The 23,193-nt window shown below is 35.4% G+C and overlaps 1 protein-coding gene across 1 annotated transcript; it reads left to right on the top strand.

Annotated features, from left to right (window-relative positions):
- Window positions 1-2,613: 2,613 nt before the first annotated feature.
- On the top strand, window positions 2,614-13,481 carry LOC117118699 (chordin-like protein 1). The gene is made up of 9 exons (XM_033263361.1): window positions 2,614-2,806; window positions 3,581-3,741; window positions 3,871-3,970; window positions 4,472-4,651; window positions 6,296-6,393; window positions 7,655-7,754; window positions 9,378-9,584; window positions 11,672-11,776; window positions 11,869-13,481. Exons 1-9 carry the CDS (start codon window positions 2,620-2,622, stop codon window positions 12,051-12,053), a joined length of 1,323 nt encoding a protein of 440 aa, XP_033119252.1. The 5' UTR covers window positions 2,614-2,619; the 3' UTR covers window positions 12,054-13,481.
- Window positions 13,482-23,193: the final 9,712 nt, after the last annotated feature.

Here is a 23,193-nt window from a genome sequence, read left to right as displayed (position 1 = left end):
TCTGAGAGAGATGTGTATAAGAGAGAGATATATATATATATATATATATATATATATATATAGGCCTATATATATATATCTTCGTATTATAATTTATACATAAATATGTTCAGTCTGATTGAGTGAAAATATCAACAGTCTACTACCAAACTGTCATTAAAACCCCATCTTTCTGAGATAACCACTTTCAACCCATTGTAGTCCTACTTATAATTCACTGCAACAAATTTGACATACCGTAATTATCGATTGCAAAAGTCAATCTACTATATTAGGGGATAATCGGACAGGCATAGTGTTGATTGGCAATCACTTTTGCAGGACCTTATCCGTGGAGTTATTACAATACTTAAATAAAGATCCCTGTAGACAATAGACTTTCTATGTGTATCGGAAGCACATTGTTTTGAATCTTGGGTGAACACTCTAGAGAGATACGTCACCGGAGAGATACGTCAGTGGAGGGATACGTCAACATTGTTGGCAGTTGATAACACTTGGTGTTTGAGCTGATGACAGACACACGCACTATCATCTTAGGCCTACTTTATTCTCGCGGAAGTCCTTTACGGTAACCCATCTTCTAACCGCAACAGACGATCGTATCTTAAAGAGTCATACACATTGTTCAACTAAACGCATTTTAATCCTTGATATAAGCGTTGCAAAGATTGACATTCGGTTTACTTGAAAAGAAAAGCCGAGCGATATGGAAACATATACAATGACGGTATAGAGAACATTTTTTTGTTAATTTCAAAAGGTGTATATAACGGAAGCTGAAGACAGAAACTCTCTTGTTAAAACACAGCCCACCAAACGCAAAGATTATTATAAGATTCACTAACGGAGGCCTATAGTAGTTAGGTATGTCAGAAAATGTAAACACGATACGCTATTTAGTTGGTAACTACGTTATAAATACATATTTATGCAAGCTACAAAAATGTTTTGATCACCATACTTCAACAAGCAATTTTAACTGTGCCTCAGCTCTGTTGTTAGGGGTAGCTACGACTTTTCACTAAGTTGCCGAAACGTCAAGGGTTTCCTACGACTCCTGACCAAGTTTGCCTGAATCGTCAAGAGTTTTCCTACAAGTTCTCTACTAGTTGCATGAATTATCAAGAGTTCTAAGAATTTTCTCCGAGTTGCCTGCATAGTCAAGACTTTTCATACGGGTTATTTTTATGTTGTCTGAATGAACAAGGGTTCTCCTACGAGTTTTTTTCCGAGTTGCCTGAATTGTCAAAAGTGTTCTTACCAGTTCTCTCTGAGTTGCCTGAATCATTAAGAGTTTCCCATACCAGTTTATACTGAGTTGCACGAATTTTCAAGAGTTTTCTACTATTTCTCCCCGAGTTGCCTGAATTGTCAAGAGTATTTCTACGAGCTCTCTCTCCGAGTTTGCCTAGTTACCAATTCTGACCGAATTGCCTGAATAGCCAAGAGTTTTCTACGAATTTTCTCCGAGTTGCATGAACCTTCAGAAGTTTTTTCTAGTCAAGAGTTATAAAGCAGCTTAGCTCAGTCGTCTAATCTGGTGGTAGCCACTGTGTGTGTGTGCTGAACCATGGAGATGTCCCCGGTTCAATTCGCTGCCCCTCCTTGTGATTTAGCTGGAGGGCTGAAATACAAGTTACAATAGTCGTTGGTCCCGTGTGCATTATGGTCTATGTGCACGTTAAAGAACGTAGTGCACTCTTCGGAAAAGAGTAGCGGATTGTCTCCCGGTGTACTGCCCAATCACCACCAGAAGGACCTCCATTGGAAATAAGTCTTCTTCTAGAGTTTCGTGGGCTATCCTTGGTGTTTGCACCGAATAAATCCAATCCAAGAGTTCTCATGCGAGTTTTCCGAGTTTCCTGAATAGTTAAGAGTTCTCATGCGAGTTTTTCCCGAGGTGCCTGAATAGTCAAGTTTTCCTACGGGTTCTCTGTGAGTTGGTTGAATGGTAAAGAGTTCTCCTACAAGTTTTCTATGATTTGCCAGAATTTTCAAGAGTTCTCTTTTTTTTGCCTGAATCGTGAAGGGTTTTCCTACCATTTGTTTCTGAGTTGCCTGAATTGTCAAGCGTTTTCCTACGATATTTCACTCCGACTTGCCTTAATCGTCAAGAGTATTTCTACCAGCTGTCTCTCCGAGTTTGCCTGGTTACCAATCTGACCAAATTGCCTAAATAGTCAAGAGTTTTCTACGAATTCTCCGAGTTTACCTAGTTGCCAATTCGACAAAGGCTCTTTGAGAGCTGCTTCAAATATTAACGAGTACCGTAACATGACTATAAAGATTTACTGAACATAGATAAAAATATTTTTGTTAATAATGAGTAATCATTAAAATTAATAATGATTGACATTTCCGTGTATGGACACGTTCAAGATGTTAGCAAACTTGCCCAGGGTTTTAACTCTTAAGGTAGTCAGAATCAGTATTATTTGAAATGTCAGACGTCTTTATTCGGTCACCCAACTGGCGACCAGACGTCCCTGTTAACAAGCTAATACACAATAGGATTCATTATATAGAATCCCTGCCTATATAACGACCAATCATGATAACTGGAGTGGCCGTTATTTAGTTTTATTGATCTCGTAATTTATCTCAGGATTCTGCAGCATGGACCGTCAATCGTACTCCGTCGGTTCCAGTTGGCACCCGTACTTTATTCAGAGCGGCTACGATTATTGCACATTGTGCACGTGTCTTCATCACGATGATCCCAGCTGTGCGTCTATCCAATGTCCAGTGGTCACCTGTGACAGGACCAAGACCATACCTGGCCAGTGTTGCAAGCAGTGTACAGGTGGGCTTTGAATACAATGACCGAAGCATGGTCAACGGTAACTTAATGCATGTCGCAATATCATCGCTCCATCCCTTAATTCTATCCCATTGATTTCATCTTCATTGGCTTTTTTTCAAATAGTTGCATGATCTTATAACTAATAAGTCATAACTAATGAGTAATTACTCATCTTTATGCTTATCCTAATTACTTATCCTTTTCTACATCCCGTCTACGTGGTCATTATGCACCTTCTTTAGTGATTTATTTTGGCTTGTACAGAATAGCGTACATCTTTATAGGCGGAATTCATACTACCGATTTTAAAGTCATCCTACACCTAATGTTTAGCTAACTGGTTAGGGCTATTGATTTTTTTAATGACTTTCAATTTCAAAACTGAAATCGGAATAATGTTCATCCTTTGGTTGTTTTAGCCACCAGCTTCACCGATCCGGTCAAAAACGCCAGTTTCATTGTTTTCACATCTTTTGGATCCACAGGTCCACAGACCTGATGCCTATACGTAAAAACATGATTTTTCTAATGCTTAATGAACAACGCATTATAGATGTTGGAAACACATTTTTCTATGTTGCTCACTGCTTAAACATTTCATATGGCAACATTTGTTTGTTTAACAATCGAGGTTGCAATAGACCTTGCTATCATCAATAGTAAAAATCGTTGAAACTCACGCAATAACAGACTTGTTAATACTTGCTGCTTATTTTGTATATATTTTGACAATTATAATAAAAAATTTAAAAAACGAAATTATTAAAATTTCAGATTCTGAAGAAAATTCAACTATCGGTGGTTTACATACGACGATACAACCTTCTGAAACCTATTGTCACTATGGTGGTGAGTCGTATCGGCAGGGCGAGTCGTTTACACTAGAAAAAGTGAACAGTGTACGACCAAATCAGTGCACCCAGTGTGCATGCATGGTAATATATATTACCCATATATTCCTTTATACATTCACTAAATTTTCTTAGCCAATATTAGAAAGTACCTTTTTTTGTATTGGCATCTAACTATAGGCTATTACAGTTATTGTATTATTTGTTTTGTAGGATGATAAAATACAGTGTGCATTGCGCACCTGCATTCCTGTACCATGTAGCCAACCAGTCCTACTGCCTACGTCCTGCTGTCCAATATGTCCGGGAAAAGGTAAGCTGTTAAATCTACATTCATATTTGTAGTTATTTGTAGAAAAACGAACGCATTCGATAGGCACATCTTTAATGTATTCTACAGGTGTATAAAATGGGCATATATGGTATTGTTACCGTTACTCTTACTGTTAATGTTCGCGTTAGATGCAGTTCCCTGAGAAGAATGTCACTAGAGTTGAGAGTATGAACTCTAACGTATTTTGTCTAATTGAGGGAATAATCCTATATTATAGTTCAACGCCAACGTCCGTCCTTATGGTAGATGGAAAAAGTCGTTCTATAGATGGACTGTAATGTAAAAACAGCATCAACCAATCGATCAAACAAAATTGCAGAAAGATCGTCTATATTCGAAGTACTATATATCCTTTGTATAACTAATAGCAATAAGGATAAACTATATAATAGCTATAAACTTAATGGATAATTTGAAATTAATATTTTGCTTTGGTATCGTGGCGTTCATTTCGCTGACAATACACTTTCAAACTTACAGAAACAACGGACAACCAACAACATAATGAGCATCACGAAACCACAATGGGAAAAGAAGTTGCTACCGCGATTACAATAACTAGACAAAAGATAGAGTCCGGTGCAGGATCAAAAACGCATCCAACAATTCCTATTGAAGACATTCCAGAAGAAGACAGACCAATGAACGCATCGGGTGGCTGTAAGTATAATTGATAAATTAGTTATGCCATGTAATTTCACTGTTCCCTGCATAAACAATAAACACACCCAATTAACACGATCAACAAGAGACGATAAAACAAAATAAAAGGAAACAGGACAATCAACATTAAACAACATCTCGACTACCTTAACACTGTGAATTATAATTAAAATTATCGTTATCATTAAACAATTATCATATTCATTATAATTAGCGTTTTTATTATTATGTAACATTTCATGGTAGGTCCTCATTAACAAACGAGTTTGTGACTGATTCGTTAATTACTCCCACGTGTATGTAACAATTTTATATTTACACTTTATATTATCGTATAGGCCTACAATAAACAAATTCTTTTAAAATTACAATCGGATTTTCTTCATTAATATATTAAAGCTCAACAGGTGTTAATATGATTACTTAAAAAGTTCGTGACATTTGTGTTTTGTTCAGATCAGCTAACTGGATTGTTTAAGTACAATTATTACTACTTTTAGGTTTTTAAGACTACTTAGGGAAATAATAGCGGTTTTATCCAGAATTCAAACACTTAACCGCAATATTAATAATACAAATTTATGAAAATATATATTAATGGTTTAATGAATTACATATTTATGCCATATGCATGAACTCGGGTCTACTACTACTGCCTTAAATATTTATAAAGTTACAAACAAATGAAAGTATGTTAACTAAACACTTATACCAGCAATCTAGTTAAATGGCTACCGGTAGGTGGTACGAAAACAGAATTAACTAATGCTTAGTAAAAATTATAGGCTACAATATACCGTTATGTCCCCAATTGCATGAACTGTAAAATGTAACGGTAAATCCTAATCAAGCCACAGGGGCTCATAGGGCTGGCTTACCACCTGAAGTTCTGTAGCGTGAAACGGATGACAGAGTGATGCTCCATAAATGGGAAGCTAGTCCATCGCAGACTACTTCTAGCAATTTGCTTCTACACAAGCAATATATATAAAGTGCTTTGCTCAAGCGAAAATGCACAGAGAACGATTGAAACCCCGACCTCAAAGTTGAAAAATCCACTGCACTAAACACAATGTGAGAATGTAGTAACTAGCCCGGGTGTGCTAAAATAAAGCTTCGAGTTACGCCAGATGAAGGGGTGACTGGATGCACTAATTTCCAAGGCATGAGTAGGCCTTAGGCACGTTATCCGTATAGGGCCTACTGTATGTGCCGGGATACGAATGCTATCATTTTATATACACACCAAATATCTTATTTGGTCCCGGCCAACACACAAAACATTATTATAACATTTACAAAGGTTGTGATGAGGTCTAGTGAAAAAAATAACGTAAACACAACCTTGCAGCAACGCTTGCAACGTTTTAAGTTTGATTACGCTTGAATCATTATTAGTTGGGGTCGCATTATTGAGCAGCATCGTAATTTTGCGTATGTTACAAAGTATTATGTTTGTTTTTTTTTTTTTGTTTTTTTTTTTGTTTTTTTTTTCGGGCTTCAGGTGGTTGTGTGTGTGTCGGGTTACACTTAATAAATTATTTTCACTTAATGGGTAAGCCTAGTTACTTAGGCCTTTGTTTGTGCTCGCGTTTACAATTCACATTTCTAATAATATAAACATTTACTTTAATTATTTAGCTTGCCAAACAGATTATGGAGTGTACATACATGGTCAACGCTGGCATCCTAATGTGTATCCATTCGGTGTGATGAAGTGCATTGTATGTTCATGTTTGGTAAGTTTAACTGTGGAACTTTCTTTTATTAATGTTGCATTTGAAGGCCTTTCAAAACACTAAAACGTGAAATATAAAACTTTTTATACTAATTTTGTTTAACCCTCGGGTATTACTCATAATAATGTGGTGGATTATTGCGATCATGGTCAAATATACTATGGTGCCTATACCGTAGGCCTATGTTTTGCCCTGGCCCCTACGCGATTGGCTGCGTAAGGACCCATAATGAGGTTGAGGAACAGGGCAAAAGAACGGTGGGGAAAAGTTCCGGAAGCTATGTCTGTTCAGGTGTTGAGATGTCTCATTTATAAAAGGGATCTTCCCGAATTGTCAATGCAACTTAACAACTACTGATCAATCATAACAGGGCCAAGAATACACGCGTGTCTCACAGTGCACTTGTTGCCCCACAAATGCATGCTTTTACGCTGTCGTTTCATTGAACCTTAGAAACAATATCCAAAGGGGCGGGGTACATCAGGCATATCGCCTCTAAAACAGATGACATTGTATTGTCTTTCTATATTTATTATTTTTTATTATATTTATTACCGGGCGCCAGTCCACGGAGCACGGCTTCACTCCCACCCTTGACATGCACTATTGTCTAAGTTTGATGCCGGCCCCGTTAACAGCCCATGGGGGGAAAAAAAACCCCGGAAGCTCCGACAATGTAGGCACATGAGACTGGCTAATTAATTAATCGATGTCAGAATCTCATAATCCGTCAACATTACAGAGGCCTCTTTGAGAAATCCAATCCATTTCTTCACGGGCCTATAAAAAGGCTTCGGCATCATAGCACCACTCGTTACAAGCCTGTTCTAAAGGTATTAGTAATTAGTAGACTTGTGTAGCGCAAGTTCAATTTTATTAAATTTTATTTTGACAACATCCAGCATGGCAGGATTGTGATATTCTAAAGATTTTTTATTGAAAAATGACAATAAGTTCAATTGAACAATAAACAGAATTTCGTCAGTTCTAATTAAGTTGCGATAATTTAAATATGGTGTTTAAGAAGTCCTCATTTTGCCTTTTTAATCTTCATTTAAAAGAAAAGATTTCGTTTGGAGATACCAAGAATTAAGGCTTAGGACTATGTCTATATTTATTAATAGGTCTTGCCGTTTTCCAACGATTGTTTGTTTTTGTTGTTGTAATATAATAATCAATATCGTAATTAACACACATTCTTGATTTGTATTTGAGTGTTTGATTATTTAAATTGTGTCTATATGTTTCTTTACTACCGAAGAACGGGAAGTGGAATTGTAGTAAGGTTGTATGCATAGACGAGGAACTGAAGTGCAGTAATCCTGTAATGGTTGCTGGTCAATGTTGCCCGACATGCCCAGGTACTAATAGCTTAAGGATCTTGATCGTGGCTTTCTTTACCTTAATTTATTGATTAGTATTTGACAATGTAAAATTTGAGAATACGCTTAATACGTTGAAAGGTATTCAAATAAATAGGTCAACGTAATAACAATCTTATTAATGCTCTTTTACCTGGCTGGCAGTTAGGTGGCAGCAAACAAATTCATCAATTATCATCTACAGTACAGTATACTATGGTATACTGTACCACTATCATCACAATCTTTATAAGTCTTTTATGGTTAATGTACAGAGCCATGCGTTTATATTGAGCGAAATAATAGGTCTATGTCACTCCGTCGTAACAGTAGCGGCGCTATCGGGGCTCCGAGGGGAAAAGACCCCGTCGGGGACCTTTGGTAGTTTGGATCCCCACTTCGACCCTTTCAGCGTTCAAAAGACATTCCCCAACAAATTTAAATTTTCCCTAACCGGGGAGGGGGAGGAGAGAAGGGCCTAGGCTTCCCTAACAAGGGCCTATGCTTCCCTAACAAGGGGAGGGGGAATGGACCCCTTATTGGGGAGCTTGGACCCCACGTGAGGGAATTCCTGGAGCCGCTCCTCCGTGGTACTGTATAACAGTATATATAATGGTATCACCATAATTTGTATTATTTGTATTTTATAATCATCATTATCATCATCATTACAATTATCATTATCATCATCATTAACATCATCACCATTCTCATCACCATCATCATCACCATCACCCTCATCATCATCATCATCATCATCATCTTTATTATCATCATCATCATCATCATCATCATCAACAACATCATTCATCATCATTATCCTCATAATTCGAAGTAGAATTAGAATGGTCTCATCGCGCGGCACATTATTCAATTACAGTTTAAACAGGAAAATCTGAGATTACAAACCTTCGCCTTGTTACACCGTCGTATTTTATCTACTAAAAAAAATGATGGCCGCGGTCGATCCGCTCCATCCTTCAAACGATGTCTAGCATCATAGGGCTCGAGTGGCAAGCCAATCAATTGGGCACGTTTGGACGACGTTCGGACCGCTTTAGTCCGCCGGCCAGAATTTGACACATGGACGAGTCGCTCGATTCGGCCCACAGTCGGTCCACTCGGCTCGGCCTAGCCAAAACAACTCGGTCGAACGATCCGCTCGAGTTTGCTCTGTCAGTGCTGCCGAAAAGTATCGGGTATATAAATAACGTTCTAAAACCTGCATCTTACTTCCGAACAGCACTCAATTCAAAGAGGACTGAGATACATACAATTTTGTCAGTGTGTTAAAATATGAAGTAAATCAGTCAAGTAGTTTTAGAATTATGAGCCCAGAAGTACTCACTACTATCTCCTGGACTCACACACCAAAGACGGATATACGCAGACGCGCGCTATTGCAGTACCATTCACCTCTCCTCCGGAGAGGCGAGGGTATTCATTAAGATTAATAACGCATTGCATTGTCTACACCAGATGTGTATAAGAGACAGGTTTTGCCCTGGCCCCTATGTCATGATATAATTGATAGCTGTCATCAAAAAGAATCAAAGTACTTATTTCCTCGTTTCCTTTCGTGTGTAAATTTCACTACTGTATTCGTTTTATCTTGCATAATAGAAGATAACAAGGTCCCATACGCAAATAAGCCGACAATAATAGCCGAGCCCCCAATGTGTCTTCAGCCAAGGGAAAATGTGGTGGTGTATTCCACACCATCCGACAACGAAAAGAGAAGTACGGCCAAAGGTCAACAGGTCAGTTACGTCATCGAACGATTAGATGAAAAGACTATGGAACTACATCAATGGATACTGAACAGCAACGGTGAGAACAACCAATGCATATAAATATAAATTTTATCAATAATCCTTAAAAAAAAAATATTAAAGTGTCCAGCAGAGTGAAAGACATTAGCCTGGTTCTCACGAGAAAACTAGTATCCGGATCGGGAGCTAACTGTTAGCGCTAACCGTTAGCACCTGTGTGAGAACGCCCGATCGGTTAGCGCTAACCGTTAGCGGTATCCGGATACCGCTAACGGTTAGCAAGCGCTATCGGTTAGCAAGTTGAGCGCGTTTTTATCATCAACCAATCACACGTACGCCTTTACAATTTCCAGTTTCTTATTGGCCAGTGATTCGATCATCATATTTTTGGTATACGGATCGGGATTTTCTCGTATGGACGCACGGCAGCTAACTGATAACCGTTAGCAGCCGTGTGAGAACATAGCCTATAATGGCTAGAGGAGGAATTGGTTCGCAGGGTGCTGACTATGTGGACACAGTGTAGAATAAAGTACACGCTGCTTTCGCACTGTCATCATACTATGTCTTGTAACCAGTAAAGCTTTTATTCTATATGTCAGGTTCTTCATTAGCAAATGGATAATATGCCTATAATAATAGGCCCAATACATAAATTATAGTAATAGGAAATAGTCAACAAGTGCAAAATCCCCTTAAAAGTTTCTTGTGATAAATGAATACATCAAAAAGATAATTATAACACTATGTTATAACATTCAACCATTAAAGAAAATACGAAATGAAATGATTACGTAATTAAATATAAGGAAAAAAACACGAAAACATTACACTGAATAAACTGAAAATAATTAAAGGCCGAAGAATGAAACGAAAATCGCTGAAATAACTTACACAACCCACACTCACACACAAACATGCTTAGCAGACACTCGCAGAAGGTCGATCTCGATCATTAAGTAGTATGTTCTCTTTAATCATTTCTTTCTTTGTGGTCAATTATATCTTAAGCCTGAGCTTTTACTACGGATTTTCTTTTTAAAAGAATTAAACCATTATGATCTCTACTGACTTAGCTTTCCATCGTATGATCTCGTCAATACAGTTGGTAGATGTTGGATGGGAAAAGAGAAATTTAGCAACATCGGCAGACATGGTATATCGGCAAAAATACAGAGATAAAAAAAAAGCTTCAAGTCAAGGGTGTCGTTTACACGCATGGAATTGCATTTGATTGCCCCAAGAGGAAATACTTAGACTGACAAGCTAGGCTAATTGCAACACGTGCATTAAAATGAAAACGTAATGTTCATAGAGTTACTGAGAAAGCCACAAGGTATCGGCTGTAATCTTAACTATCGGGTTAACGACGACAGAAATCAAGTCAAATCAATTATTCAAGCTGCCGATGTACATTAATACTAATTAAAGTAAAATTTAAATGTATTTAAATAACGTAAGGAATTATGGAGTTTTACTCTCTCTCTGCTTAAATGTGTTCCCAGTGCTGCGCAGCATATCTGATGGAATCTTCTGCAAACACCTCAAACAAACGGACCACTGAAGATTTCGGAGTATTCGTCGTACATACACGAAACAGAGAACCATAATATACCCCGCATTTTAAACGCCAAAACAGGATCTCCGAAGAGATGATTTTTATATAAGAAATGTTACACGTAAAGTAAAGTGATAAATTTTAAAATGTGGATACGACTCTACCTAGTCTAACTCATATACATAAAGCAATAAAAACATCATCAACATCTGTCTCTTATACACATCTAGATGTGTATAAGAGACAGTATATATATAGATCGCCCTCCAATTCGAGACCACCACCTTTGGGACCTGAAAATTTGTGGTGGTCTCGGAGTTGGTCTCCAATTAGAGGGCTAGCTTTGTGTTAAAAGGTAAAAGATTGTTATTTAGGTCTCTTCGGAAAAAGTGGTCTCGAATTAGAGGGGTCTAGAATTGGAGATTGCAATATATATATATGTATATACACATATATATACTATATATACATATATATAGATATATATATATACTATGATTTAATTATAGATAACTAATGTTTTGCATATACAAGTATATGTTATGTATAAACTTATCATCATATCTGTTATGTTATATTAAATATAGGATCAATACGGAATTTTGGAATTTTTAACATTTCGTTGAAAGAATTTGCGGAGCTTTTAACAAGTTACCCTGACAGACACACGATTGAGGGCGCTACAACTAGTCGTAAGTAACGTAATGTTTTTATCTGAATTTTTATATTATATTCTTGGTTAATGCAAACATCTAAAGGCGTAAACATTTCCTTATAATTTCAGATAAGTTAAGAAAACTTTTGAACAAGGAACAGAAAATTTATAAAAACTGTGAAGTGAATTGTAGGCGACAAGTACGTAAAATTACAAAGATTCTGAAATTGCGAAAAGTCACAAGACAAGAACATTGCCCGTATAGCAAAACAAACGCAAGGCGAATAAGAAAATCGAAAGGAAGACGGGGCTGAAATTTACTTAGGAAGATCTTGACACCAAAGACCAACTTACTACCAACTACGACGAATAGGCTCCTATCAACGACTGAGATTGATCCGAATTATTTAAGCCTTGTCAATAAGTGCAAATGTTTCATTCCAACCTGAATACTGCTTGCAAAGTCCATCAATGTACAGTCAAAATTTATAATGTTTATGAATAATGACACTGCTAAATGTTTGAGGCAGTGATAGTATTGAGCTCATTAGCGCATGTGCGTCGGAACTATGGCGTTAACCTACGTGTTCCTATGGTGATAATAGTCAACGTGTAAATTTAATATTTTCTAACAATTAGAAACAAAAATATATAGAATTCATAAGCGAGGTGAATACCACCAATCAACTACTTCGCTATCCTATTTGATCAATAACTAGGCCTATACAATTTAATATGTTAGGCCTATTCTTGTGTTCAGATTATATAGAATAAACTCTGAAAATTCCGAAAGGAAGATTATATATAGGTGTGAAATAGACACGCATATTCACAACTAAATTATAAGCTTTCATGTTCACGCAAACAATTAGCTGCTTCAAATAACAGAAATACAGAGATATTGTATAAAATATGGACTTGTCTGTGAAATCGAGTGAAGTGGTGTGCTTGTGAAAAAGTGCAAAATATCTGATACGTCATCATTCCATTCCGGTAAACGCAGGCTGGTCACGTGTACCGCTGTTTGTAGTTTGTTAAGTTCACAATATATTATACTATATGTATGTTTATTCACTAATTTGAAATCTAATTTTTCATTCAATACTTGTTAAATATGTTTATGACGTGACTATTAAATGTATCTTCAGGAAACCGTAGAGAGTGTAACCTGAAAATCAGAAATTGGCCTAAGAGGGACAGGCTGGGACTGCCCTACTCGGCAATATACATTGTTGTGGCAATTGCGGTGTAAAATGTAAAATTTATTGACGACGTTTTTCTCTTGAGTAGATTATATAAATCACACCTTGACATCTGCCTCTAAATAGTTCCAGCTTCTAACAACGTTTAATTACATTGTATTGAAATTTTTCATCATAATTCATTCCAAGTAATATTTTACGGTCTGCTACTAGTTTGTATGACGTATGTCCCGTTTAAAGTGACGTCACCAGTTGACGTAATGTCTCGATAATAATAATTGCCAATTATTTGTTTGTAGAAAGTTCAATAAGCAATGTATAATATATATATATATATATATATATATATATATATATATATGTATATATGTATGTATGTATGTATGTATGTATGTATAATAATTCGCAAGATTAACTTTGATTAATTATTCAGATACTGAGAGTATCATATTTAAAATCTCTCAACAAAGCTTGCTTTTATGTTAATGTGAATGATTGCATATTTGTAAAATATGACTCGTTGTAAATACTTAAGCTAAATAATAAAATCTATTAACTGACATACGTTTTGATGAATGTGTTTTCTTTCAATTATTCGTAAGAGTGGCAAAGTTCGATGAAATTAGTTGGCGCACCTGAAACTGAATCAATGGCTATATTGCTGTTATGGCATCTCATAGAACGACATTCTTCACTTTACAGTCTGCATTACAACACTTGAGTCGGGTACCCACTGCGTCGTATAATCCTAATCCGCCCTCTTTGAGCGCTAGACGACGCGACGCCGTCTGCTGATTCCCGGTGGCAGGTTGAACGGATCGTCATAAATAACGAAGCGTTGCGCACGCATCGTGGCTTGCGTTATCCATAGAGTCGCAACCCGTGTCGTCGACGACCGTCGAACGCAGAGAGTGTCCGGCCTTATACTTCAGTCATAGCACTAGACCATTGTCTATTTCAACGGGAAATTTCTATGAACTACCTCTGTGTTCATATTACGACTTAGCCTTACGAGATTTTTGCTGTGATAGGCAACAAAGCACTAGGCTTTAATTTAGAAGTAGGCCTACGAATGTAGCTATTCCAATAGAATGGTCTCAGGTTCAGCCGAAGTTGCAATATTTTGAGCAAGAAAACGCAATCCGTCGTTGATGAATTTGCGCGATCCGCTGATCGTTAAAAAAATACGAATCTGTTAATGTTGAAATTTACCACAACTGAGTAAAATGTGAGCAAGTAAAGCAATATAATACACGAACCACCCGACACCACCTGCACGTGTTTTAAACACGTAGGCCTAGTATTTCAAACAACGTCGAAATTAGGATCTTTTATGACCCTGGGACCCTAGTGTCCCTACAGTTGTTCCAAAAACATTGAAAAAAAACCATGTATTTTGGCATTTGCCAATACAAATAGACGCAACTAGAAGTTCGTGTGTATGGTACCACGATACTTTGGCAACAGTCCTCTTTGCGTTCCTCATGGAAGTTTGTTGGAGGATCGGTGCTGTCTGTGGAGATGAGTTTGTATTAATACAGTGTTAAGCCAAAACTTATCTAATCATTGTCATGATTATAGGTCACTACGAATACAAGTAGAGTTAATACGTATCACCGTATCTCAAATACTACCTCTTAAAAACAATCATTTCTACCGGCGAAAAGATTAAAATGTACGTCAGAAATGTCGATAGGTACGTCATTTTGACACGAACCTTCACGTGTTCATTGATTTATCCGTTGAGAGTTGTTTTAATATGTATCTTATCGTCTGACATTTCCGTTATCTAAGCTGCAGTAAGACACTTATATGTCTTCAGGGATCCCGTACGAAGTAGAGCTACGATACTCGAAGATTTCATCAATTTCCATTGTCTAAAAAAAATCACACAGGTAGCCTAAGGCCTATTAACATTTGTTACGCAGTGGAAATCGCTAGAATATATAACCTAAACTAAATAAATAACAACACCTAAATGAATAAGCACCTCACATTAAATAATATTGAATGTGACAGAGACTTAGACGAAGTTAAATAACAAAAAAATATACCACAAATCAAAATGCTACCTCATGCAGTAGTCTAAAACCATGGGAATAGCGTTATCAATACGTACATATCTGTTGGGGAGTTATTTAATAGGTATTACGTGTATCGATGTCATCAAAAAGAAAGTATTTGATAAAAACTCTAAAAGATGGTATTCTTGAGATAGTATAATTTCAATTTATTCAATAAAACCTCCAGAAGTACAGCACAGAAGCAACTTAAACAGAGATTAATTATGTAAAACAACTTTAAGAATACAAATCATGAAAATAATACTTCAAAAACCCCAAACGTATACCAAACAAAAGCTCACACTTGACAAACATTAGCCATTAAAAGTTAAAAAAGATGGTAATGGTTCCTTAATAAGTTTAATACTATAATTAAATAAAAAAAAAAAAAAAATAGAGTATACAATTGTTGAGCCTATGTTTGCGGAAATAATTGAAGCAGCGCGTATTAAAGTGTTGCAAGGAAATAATATTGGTTTAAATGACTGTTCCATAAATCAGAATCAATATATATATATTTTTAGTAAAGTTTCCACAAAATAAGTGCAACCTATAAAAGACAATATTTCTTTTTTGTTTAAAACTTTTTAAACTCTGTGTTTTGCATTGCTAAATCCTATAAAATATTCGAGGATGGATCCATTGTAGTTGCTTTCAAAAATGCAAAGCGCGTACATCGTGCTCAAATATTAGCGCAAACATTTACTTTACTTACTTACTTCAGGCTTTGAATGTCCACCCACTGTCGGATGTATCCCTCCTCATGATCTTTTCAGTTTCTTCTATCAATTGCTTCTCTTGCCCATGTTGTGCCTAGGTAAGATGTTATTTCACTCTCCACCTTGGCCTGCCTCATCTTCTTCCATTCCTAGGTTGCCACTCTGTCATTCTTTTAGTCCATCTGTTATCACTCATCCGTACCACATGTCCTGCCCATCTCCATTTTGCCTCCATGATCTTTATTATTACATCTTTTTTTATTTTTTTTTTACGTTTTTCTGTACGCAAACATTAGCGTACAGCAAACATCAGCGATCGACGAGAATGTCATTGGTTACTACCTCAGCACTGGGTGACCAACTCTAGGGCTATAATTTTAAAACATTTACCCATACTATAGACCAAAGAATACCTCAGGGGCCCCCTTTGTGGTTCATGGTGTGAGGCATGTTATCTGCTGGATTCTACACACATCATTCAGAACATCTCAAATTTGTTGGTAACTAAATTGCACATTTTAGAGTTTTTGCAATCAATGCCGTAAGCCAGCTATTGGGACAGTTGGGACAGTCCCAAACATTTACCCATCCTACAGACCACAGAATACCTCTGGGGTTCATGGTGCGAGGCATGTTATCTGCTGTTCTACACACATCATTCAGAACATCTCAAATCTGTTGGTAACTAAATTGCACATTTTAGAGTTATTGCAATCAATGCCGTAGCCATGGCTATTGGAAAATTTGGGACAGTCCCACACAATTCTCTATTGGGTCCACAAAGAATAGGTCCACATTTTAAAAAATGGGTCTAAATTAGGCTATTTTATGCAAAAAATAGGTCCGCTTTTTGAAAAAAAATGGTCCGGATTTCTCGTATTTTTTGCATAAAATTTGTGAACTTTTACGACAATGGGTACACATTGTTCATTTTTTTTTTGCGTAAAATGGGTCCATATTATTTGAATTTACACTTAAAGTGAGTTTGAAAATCCTGGCTACGGCATTGATTGCTATAGACAATAATATTAATGCAGCTAAAGTGCAAAAACAAGAAAAAAAATACATTTGGATAATTCAATTCCATATTTGCCTTGTCTAATTTGTGTATTTAAGTAACTTATTAACTTATAATCAAAATTTTTATGAAAAAAATATTCCCGTCAATTTAACAAGCAATAATATCTTTCCTGTATTCTTTTGCGTAGATTCTCAAACTAGCTGGTAGTAGTAAAATGTCTATCAAGTCTTTCTAATCTGTTTCTGGTTGGAAGTCAATAAATTATTTGGTCTTTTTAAATGTGCTTTTTAAAATTATAATCATTTCTTTTAATTTACTCCTAATTTTGTTGGCAGTAAAGTTTTAATGTTTGGTCTAGAATTAAAACACCTGCTCCGGTGCAGCTTGTAGAACGCAGTTGAAATCTATCGTCGTAATGCATAACACATATTAATGTTGTTCAATTGCGTTGTCTCATAGTTAATCAACTTCGTCTGGAAATGAAGCAATTTTGATAATAGTTGCAAGCGCTTATTATCTGGGTAAATAGTGTAAATTTGTTTCTGTTTCATTACTTCGTCTAGTCGTAACTGCACGATTCCTAATGGCAAGAATTCGTTAAAGATGTATTGATCCCTGAAATTGAGTATAGAAATTATCAAATTTTAAAAATGTGGTAAAAAAAAAAACACTTCCAATGACTGGAAGTGTTTCTATCATTTTTTAATTTCAAAAATGATTTTATGATATTCTTTGGTATTTTTCATAGGACAATCCATTAATAGATTTCTTGTATGTCGTAGGCCTACCGTACTGAATAATGCAACCTAACTTCCAAAAAATGGCCGACAGAATGACTGTATGTCTGTCAACAATATAGTGATTGATTGTTGACTGATTGAATAATTGATTGATTTATTGAATGACTGATTTGTTGATTGATTGATTGACTGACTGACTGACAGGTAGTGATTAGTTAATTGATATACTGAATGACTAACTGTAAAACTGAATAATTAATTGATTGAATTAATAATCAGTCAATCAGTTGATTAATTGACTGATTGAATGACTAATTAATTGACTAATTGATTCATTTGCTGTGTGACTGATTGTTTGATTGATTGAATTAATAATCAGTCAATTAATTATTCAATCAGTTGATTAATTAATTGATAATTGACTGATTGATTGAATGACTGATTAATTAACTAATTGATTCATTTGCTATGTGACTGGTTGATTGATTAATTGACTGATTGATTATTTGATTGATTGATCGATTGATTGACTGATTGATTGAATTAATAATCAGTCAATCAATTATTCAATCAATTGATTAAATGATTGATCAATTTACTTATTGATCGAATGACGGATTAATTAACTAATTGATGCATTTGCTGTGTGACTGACTGATTGATTGATTGACTGATTGATTGAATTAATAATCAGTCAATCAATCATTCAATCAGTTGAATAATTAATTGATTACCTGACTGATTGAATGTCTGAGTGATAATTAATTAATTAATTCATTTGCTGTGTGACTGATTGATTGATTAATTGATTAATTAACTGACTGACTGACTGGCTGGCTGATTAATTAACTAAATGATGAATTTGTTGTGACTGATTAATTAAATAATTTAATTCAATTATTTGATTGATTGATTAATTGATGGATTGATTGATTGATTAGTGATTGAATAGATAGACTGGATGAAGAAGGGATGGGAGCGAAAGATGAATGATGGGTTTATGAAAATCATTATACTTTGGCACACCTTCAGAGGGACCAGAGTGTATCTCCTCAGTAGGATTTCTTCTAATCATGTGATAAAAAAAAAAAACATACATATGATCGTTTTCTAATTCATGTATGTATGCCTACAGTGATGCTACATTTACTTTCAGTTGAATTCCTTATTTGGTAATTCTTCCTATATTTCTGTTGTTTTAGTGAACATATTGCGTCATAAAACACCATGGAAATTACTAAAACATATTGGAAATTGTTTAGCATAGTACCTGTCTCTTATACACATCTAGATGTGTATAAGAGACAGGGGTGGAAGATTTATTTTCCATATTTTTATTGACGGTAATGAATTGTTGATTTATAACCAGGTTTTGGATGTAGGCTAGTTATGCTAAGTGTGACTATGGCGAAAAGGATAGTAATCCACCAGTTAGGCCTACCAACAATAATGTATTTTGTGCGTGGTTAATCTTATGTGGCTACCGCCGCTCAGCTGCTTTGTGATTTTCATTTTATCTCCTCATTGATACTTCCGGAATTCAAATCTTAATAATTTATTAACTTTCAACTGGTATTCAAAATAGGTCGTCTGCATTAATTAAAGTCCCATGACAGTTTAAAGATTGGGATACTACCGGCATATAATTATACCATGGAGTTATAAAATTTATAGCTCCGATTATATATAATTCAAATCAAAGTAACGAATAATAGGTCTCCTCTATATTGAAAGTATGCTAGAGTATAATAATATAATTATTACTACTGTACTATTATTATTATTATTATTATTATTATTATTATTATTATTATTATTATTATTATTATTATTATTATTATTATTATTATTATTATATTATTATTACTATTATTATTATTATCATTATTATTAATAATATTATTATTATTATCATTATTATTAGTAATATTATTATTAGTATTATTATTATTAACATCATTAATATATCTGTACTCTCTCCAACACTTTGTTGATATGATCTTCATTATTTATAATTTTACGAGACTAAAATATTTATGATACCGGTTTGTTGAATAATGATGGACTTAGGCCTATAATATTAGTTTTCTAAAACTTGAAAGCCCGGTTTCGTGTTTTAGATACATTAAAGTTAATTAGAACAGTATGTCATTGTTACGGTTAAGATTCTTATATTGAATAAATAATCCTCAAATTGCAACATTATTGTCGTAGCTTCCGGTGCTTCGCCATTCTCCAGTAACGTAACGCCAATGCGTTCTCGTGCGGCGGACCACAGGGCCACCGACCCATAGGGTCCTCGATTTAGCAACCTGACTTGTTGATACATAACAGCTTAATGGTTTCTGACATCGACTGTAGGACATATCATATTATATCCAGTGGCAGGCTAAGGAGGAAGGGGATGCAATAGGCTCGGGGCTCCCCCTAAATCTATTTTTAATGGAGATTAAATTATTCAAATTTTAAGTCTGTGAGTGCTATTTCCGGTGCAATAATCATAAATGTTCTCAGGGACGTAGCCAGGAGTTTGAAAGGGGAGGAGCCGTTATGCGAATTACGTATGACCCCGGCGGGGTCAAGGGGGCGAATCCCCCTGTGAAGTAGCGCACTCTGAACGTTCTTAGGACTGTTTGAGAGGATAAAAGTGAAAATTGCAATAGACGCATTATAGATAAGCGCAAAAATAATTATATAATAAATCAACAGTGGCAGATCCAGGAATTCGAAAGAGAGGTGAACCAGGGAGGGACTTTCACAGACCGAGGAACCACCCACCTCAGCCCCACCAAGAAAATTTATGATTAGGGCATCTCTAGATGGCCAGAAATTACACTCTCGCACTTCAATTTGAATATATTTTTCTTTTTTTTTCCTTAAAAAAATGAAGGGGTGGGAGGGCTTGAATCCACCTCTGCTCAAAACATTCTTTATCCAGAATAGTCATAATCACGAAAAATGTACATGAAAAACCAGATCACATCTTAAAAACAAACAGCAGTCACTAAGACATACATCAGGAGCCGACGACCCAGGGAAGGGGACATATCTGTTTTTGAAAGGTGGAGGGGAGGGCATTTTGTGAGTCAACACCCACCTCAGCCCCACAATGGTTGGAGCTGAGGTGAGAAAATTTGAGGAAATAGTACCTCTAGATGGCCAGAAATGACACTTTTACTAACATTCATCATCACATCACCATTAGTCAAAATGAAGCGCCAAAAAAAATTCTCATGATCTTTTGTCATGGATTTTTGACAACCATAGAGATCTTATTAATGTGTGTGTGTGTGTGTATACACCATAGAAAACAAAGCTTAAAAACATTGTCTTTGAGTATGTACTTTACATAAGCCTACTTCAAAAACGTGATTTCACAACCACCTCAGCGTCACCATGGCTGGGGCTGAGGTGAGAAAATTTTAGGAAATAGTACCTCTCAAGATGGCCGGAAATGACACTTTTATATAGTAAAATTCATCATCATCACATATACCATTATAGTCAAAATGAAACGCCAACAAATTTCTCATCATCTTTAATCAGGAATCTACTTAATATCCAGGAAAACTTAGGCCTAATTAGCTTACTAAGCTTTAACAATTATACTATAGTATGATCAACAAATCACAACATTTTTTTTCGCATTTAGCACAATCTTCTTCACTTTTTATTGCTATTAATATTATTATCAATTATTACTATCGTCATTATCATAATTGTTATTATTATTATTATTATTATTAGTAGTAGTAGTAGTAGTAGTAGTAGTATTAAACAAAAATGATCTTTTATCAGGGATTTTTGACAACCATAGAGATCTTATTCTTATTAATGTGTGTGTGATATACCATAGACAAAAACAGAAAAAATGCTTAAAAACATTGTCTTTGAGTATGTACTTTACATAGGGCTAATTCAAAAACGTGATTTCACAACCACCTCAGCCCCACCATGGCTGGGGCTGAGGTGAGAAAATTTGAGGAAATACCGTAGTACCTCTCGAGATGGCCGTAAATGACACTTTTATATAGTAAAATTCATCATCATCATATTACCATTATAGTCAAAATGAAACGCCAACAAATTTCTCATGATCTTTTATCAGGGGTCTACTTAATCTCCAGGACAACAGCTGTAATCACAACTAGTATCGTATTGTCGGTGCCACAGTACTGTACGCACAAGCTATGTTTGCGACCGGAGATGTGCGTCCTGTTGTTGAATTACCTTGCTAGTACAAACATATCACCTGAAAGAAACTATATTATTATTACCTTATTGGTTAAAGTTTGTAAAATACATTTCTCATTATTATTGAATTACAATATAAGTAATTATTATTAAAATTTGTTAATAGTTTTAATGCTCTTCTTGTATTTGTTAGTATATATATTTTTAATATATTTTTTTGTGCATACAGTACCATGCATAGAAATTTATTTTCATTGATGTAAATTTACATAATATATAGGCAGTACTGTATTAGGCCTAATGTGCATCTGGAAAGTATCAGAACAGGTGGGGATCCAGACTCACTCCCTCTGTCTGGTACAGATGGATCCATGAGGGTGGTTTAGGTCTACTTTTTAAATCTCTCACCCTGACCTCTGCTGTCCTGATAGTCTAAATCCATGTCTGGCCAAACTTGAGGTATTATCACACTAAATAGTCAATAATTTGTATATAAAATAAATAAAATTGTAATGGACCGTAAGAATGAATCCACCTTGAAAATATACGAATAGTAGATAGTAACAGTTTGAAAATTATGGTTGTACTTTAATATAAATTGATTGTGTTGGAATGTGTTGTTTTTGTCTTTCACTGGTACTGGTTTATAATATAAAGCATGTCTCCTATGATGTCTTAATATAGTTTGTTGTTGATAAAGAATTTTTCCTCGAGATTTAATATGAATAAAGTAATTCTATATAATAGCAAACTGCCATGTCTTATTTATGATTTATAATGTCTATTCGTCTGGGACTAAATACCACAGTCAAACATTTCCCTTAATTTTTATGCTCGTCTCCAAGTTTTACCACGATTCTCTGTTTTATCAATACTGTATTCTAAGCATTGGCTGGAGCCTACGTTTCGTCAGTATCTTAAACTAATTCACACGATTCTGGAACTGACAAAAAATTGACTGTGGAGGTGTAATTACGTCAACACGTTTAAAGTAAACTAGTGCCCTGGCTAAAGTACGGTCGCCCACAATTTATGAAAAAAATACGAGTAACGTACACTTTGTACAGTATACAGGTAACAAAGTGTATACTGTATGTGTTCAACCGAATAAAATGTTATAATGCCATGTATTCAAAGTTTGTGCATAGTCTTACCGACCATTCGATATCAACCAAATCTGTATTGCACTATAACAAAGCCTAAGGTGAAAATCATAAAATAATGGTAACAGTAATAAAAGTCCTAAAAATTCCAGTATTACAAAGTCCTAAAAATTCCAGTATTACAAAGTCCTAAAAATTCCAGTATTATAACTACAATAACAAAAGGCACCGGTCCGCGCGTTCCTCCATGCTTAAATACGGTTCAGTCGCAAGTTATATTGGGTTTTTTGGAAGAGCTAATAAGATTTAAATTTTTGAATGATTTGTACAAAACAAATTATTATTTAGAATGTTCATTTGCAGAGACGTAGCCAGGATTTTGAAAAGTGGGGAGATGTGTATAAGAGACAGC

This window comes from Anneissia japonica, unplaced genomic scaffold (assembly GCF_011630105.1).
Source record: "Anneissia japonica isolate Jap-2015-1 unplaced genomic scaffold, ASM1163010v1 scaffold287798_len100336_cov166, whole genome shotgun sequence".
Lineage (NCBI taxonomy): Eukaryota > Metazoa > Echinodermata > Crinoidea > Comatulida > Comatulidae > Anneissia > Anneissia japonica.
Note: the sequence above shows the minus strand (reverse complement) of the source record. Positions and strands in the feature narration are given on the sequence as shown.

Coding starts and splice junctions, on each gene's coding strand:
- LOC117118699 (XM_033263361.1), top strand. CDS start 2,620: ATGGACCGTCAATCGTACTCCGTCGGTTCCAGTTGGCACCCGTACTTT. Junction 3,971..4,471: donor TCCAATATGTCCGGGAAAAG/GTAAGCTGTTAA, acceptor TCAAACTTACAG/AAACAACGGACAACCAACAA. Junction 4,652..6,295: donor AATGAACGCATCGGGTGGCT/GTAAGTATAATT, acceptor TTAATTATTTAG/CTTGCCAAACAGATTATGGA.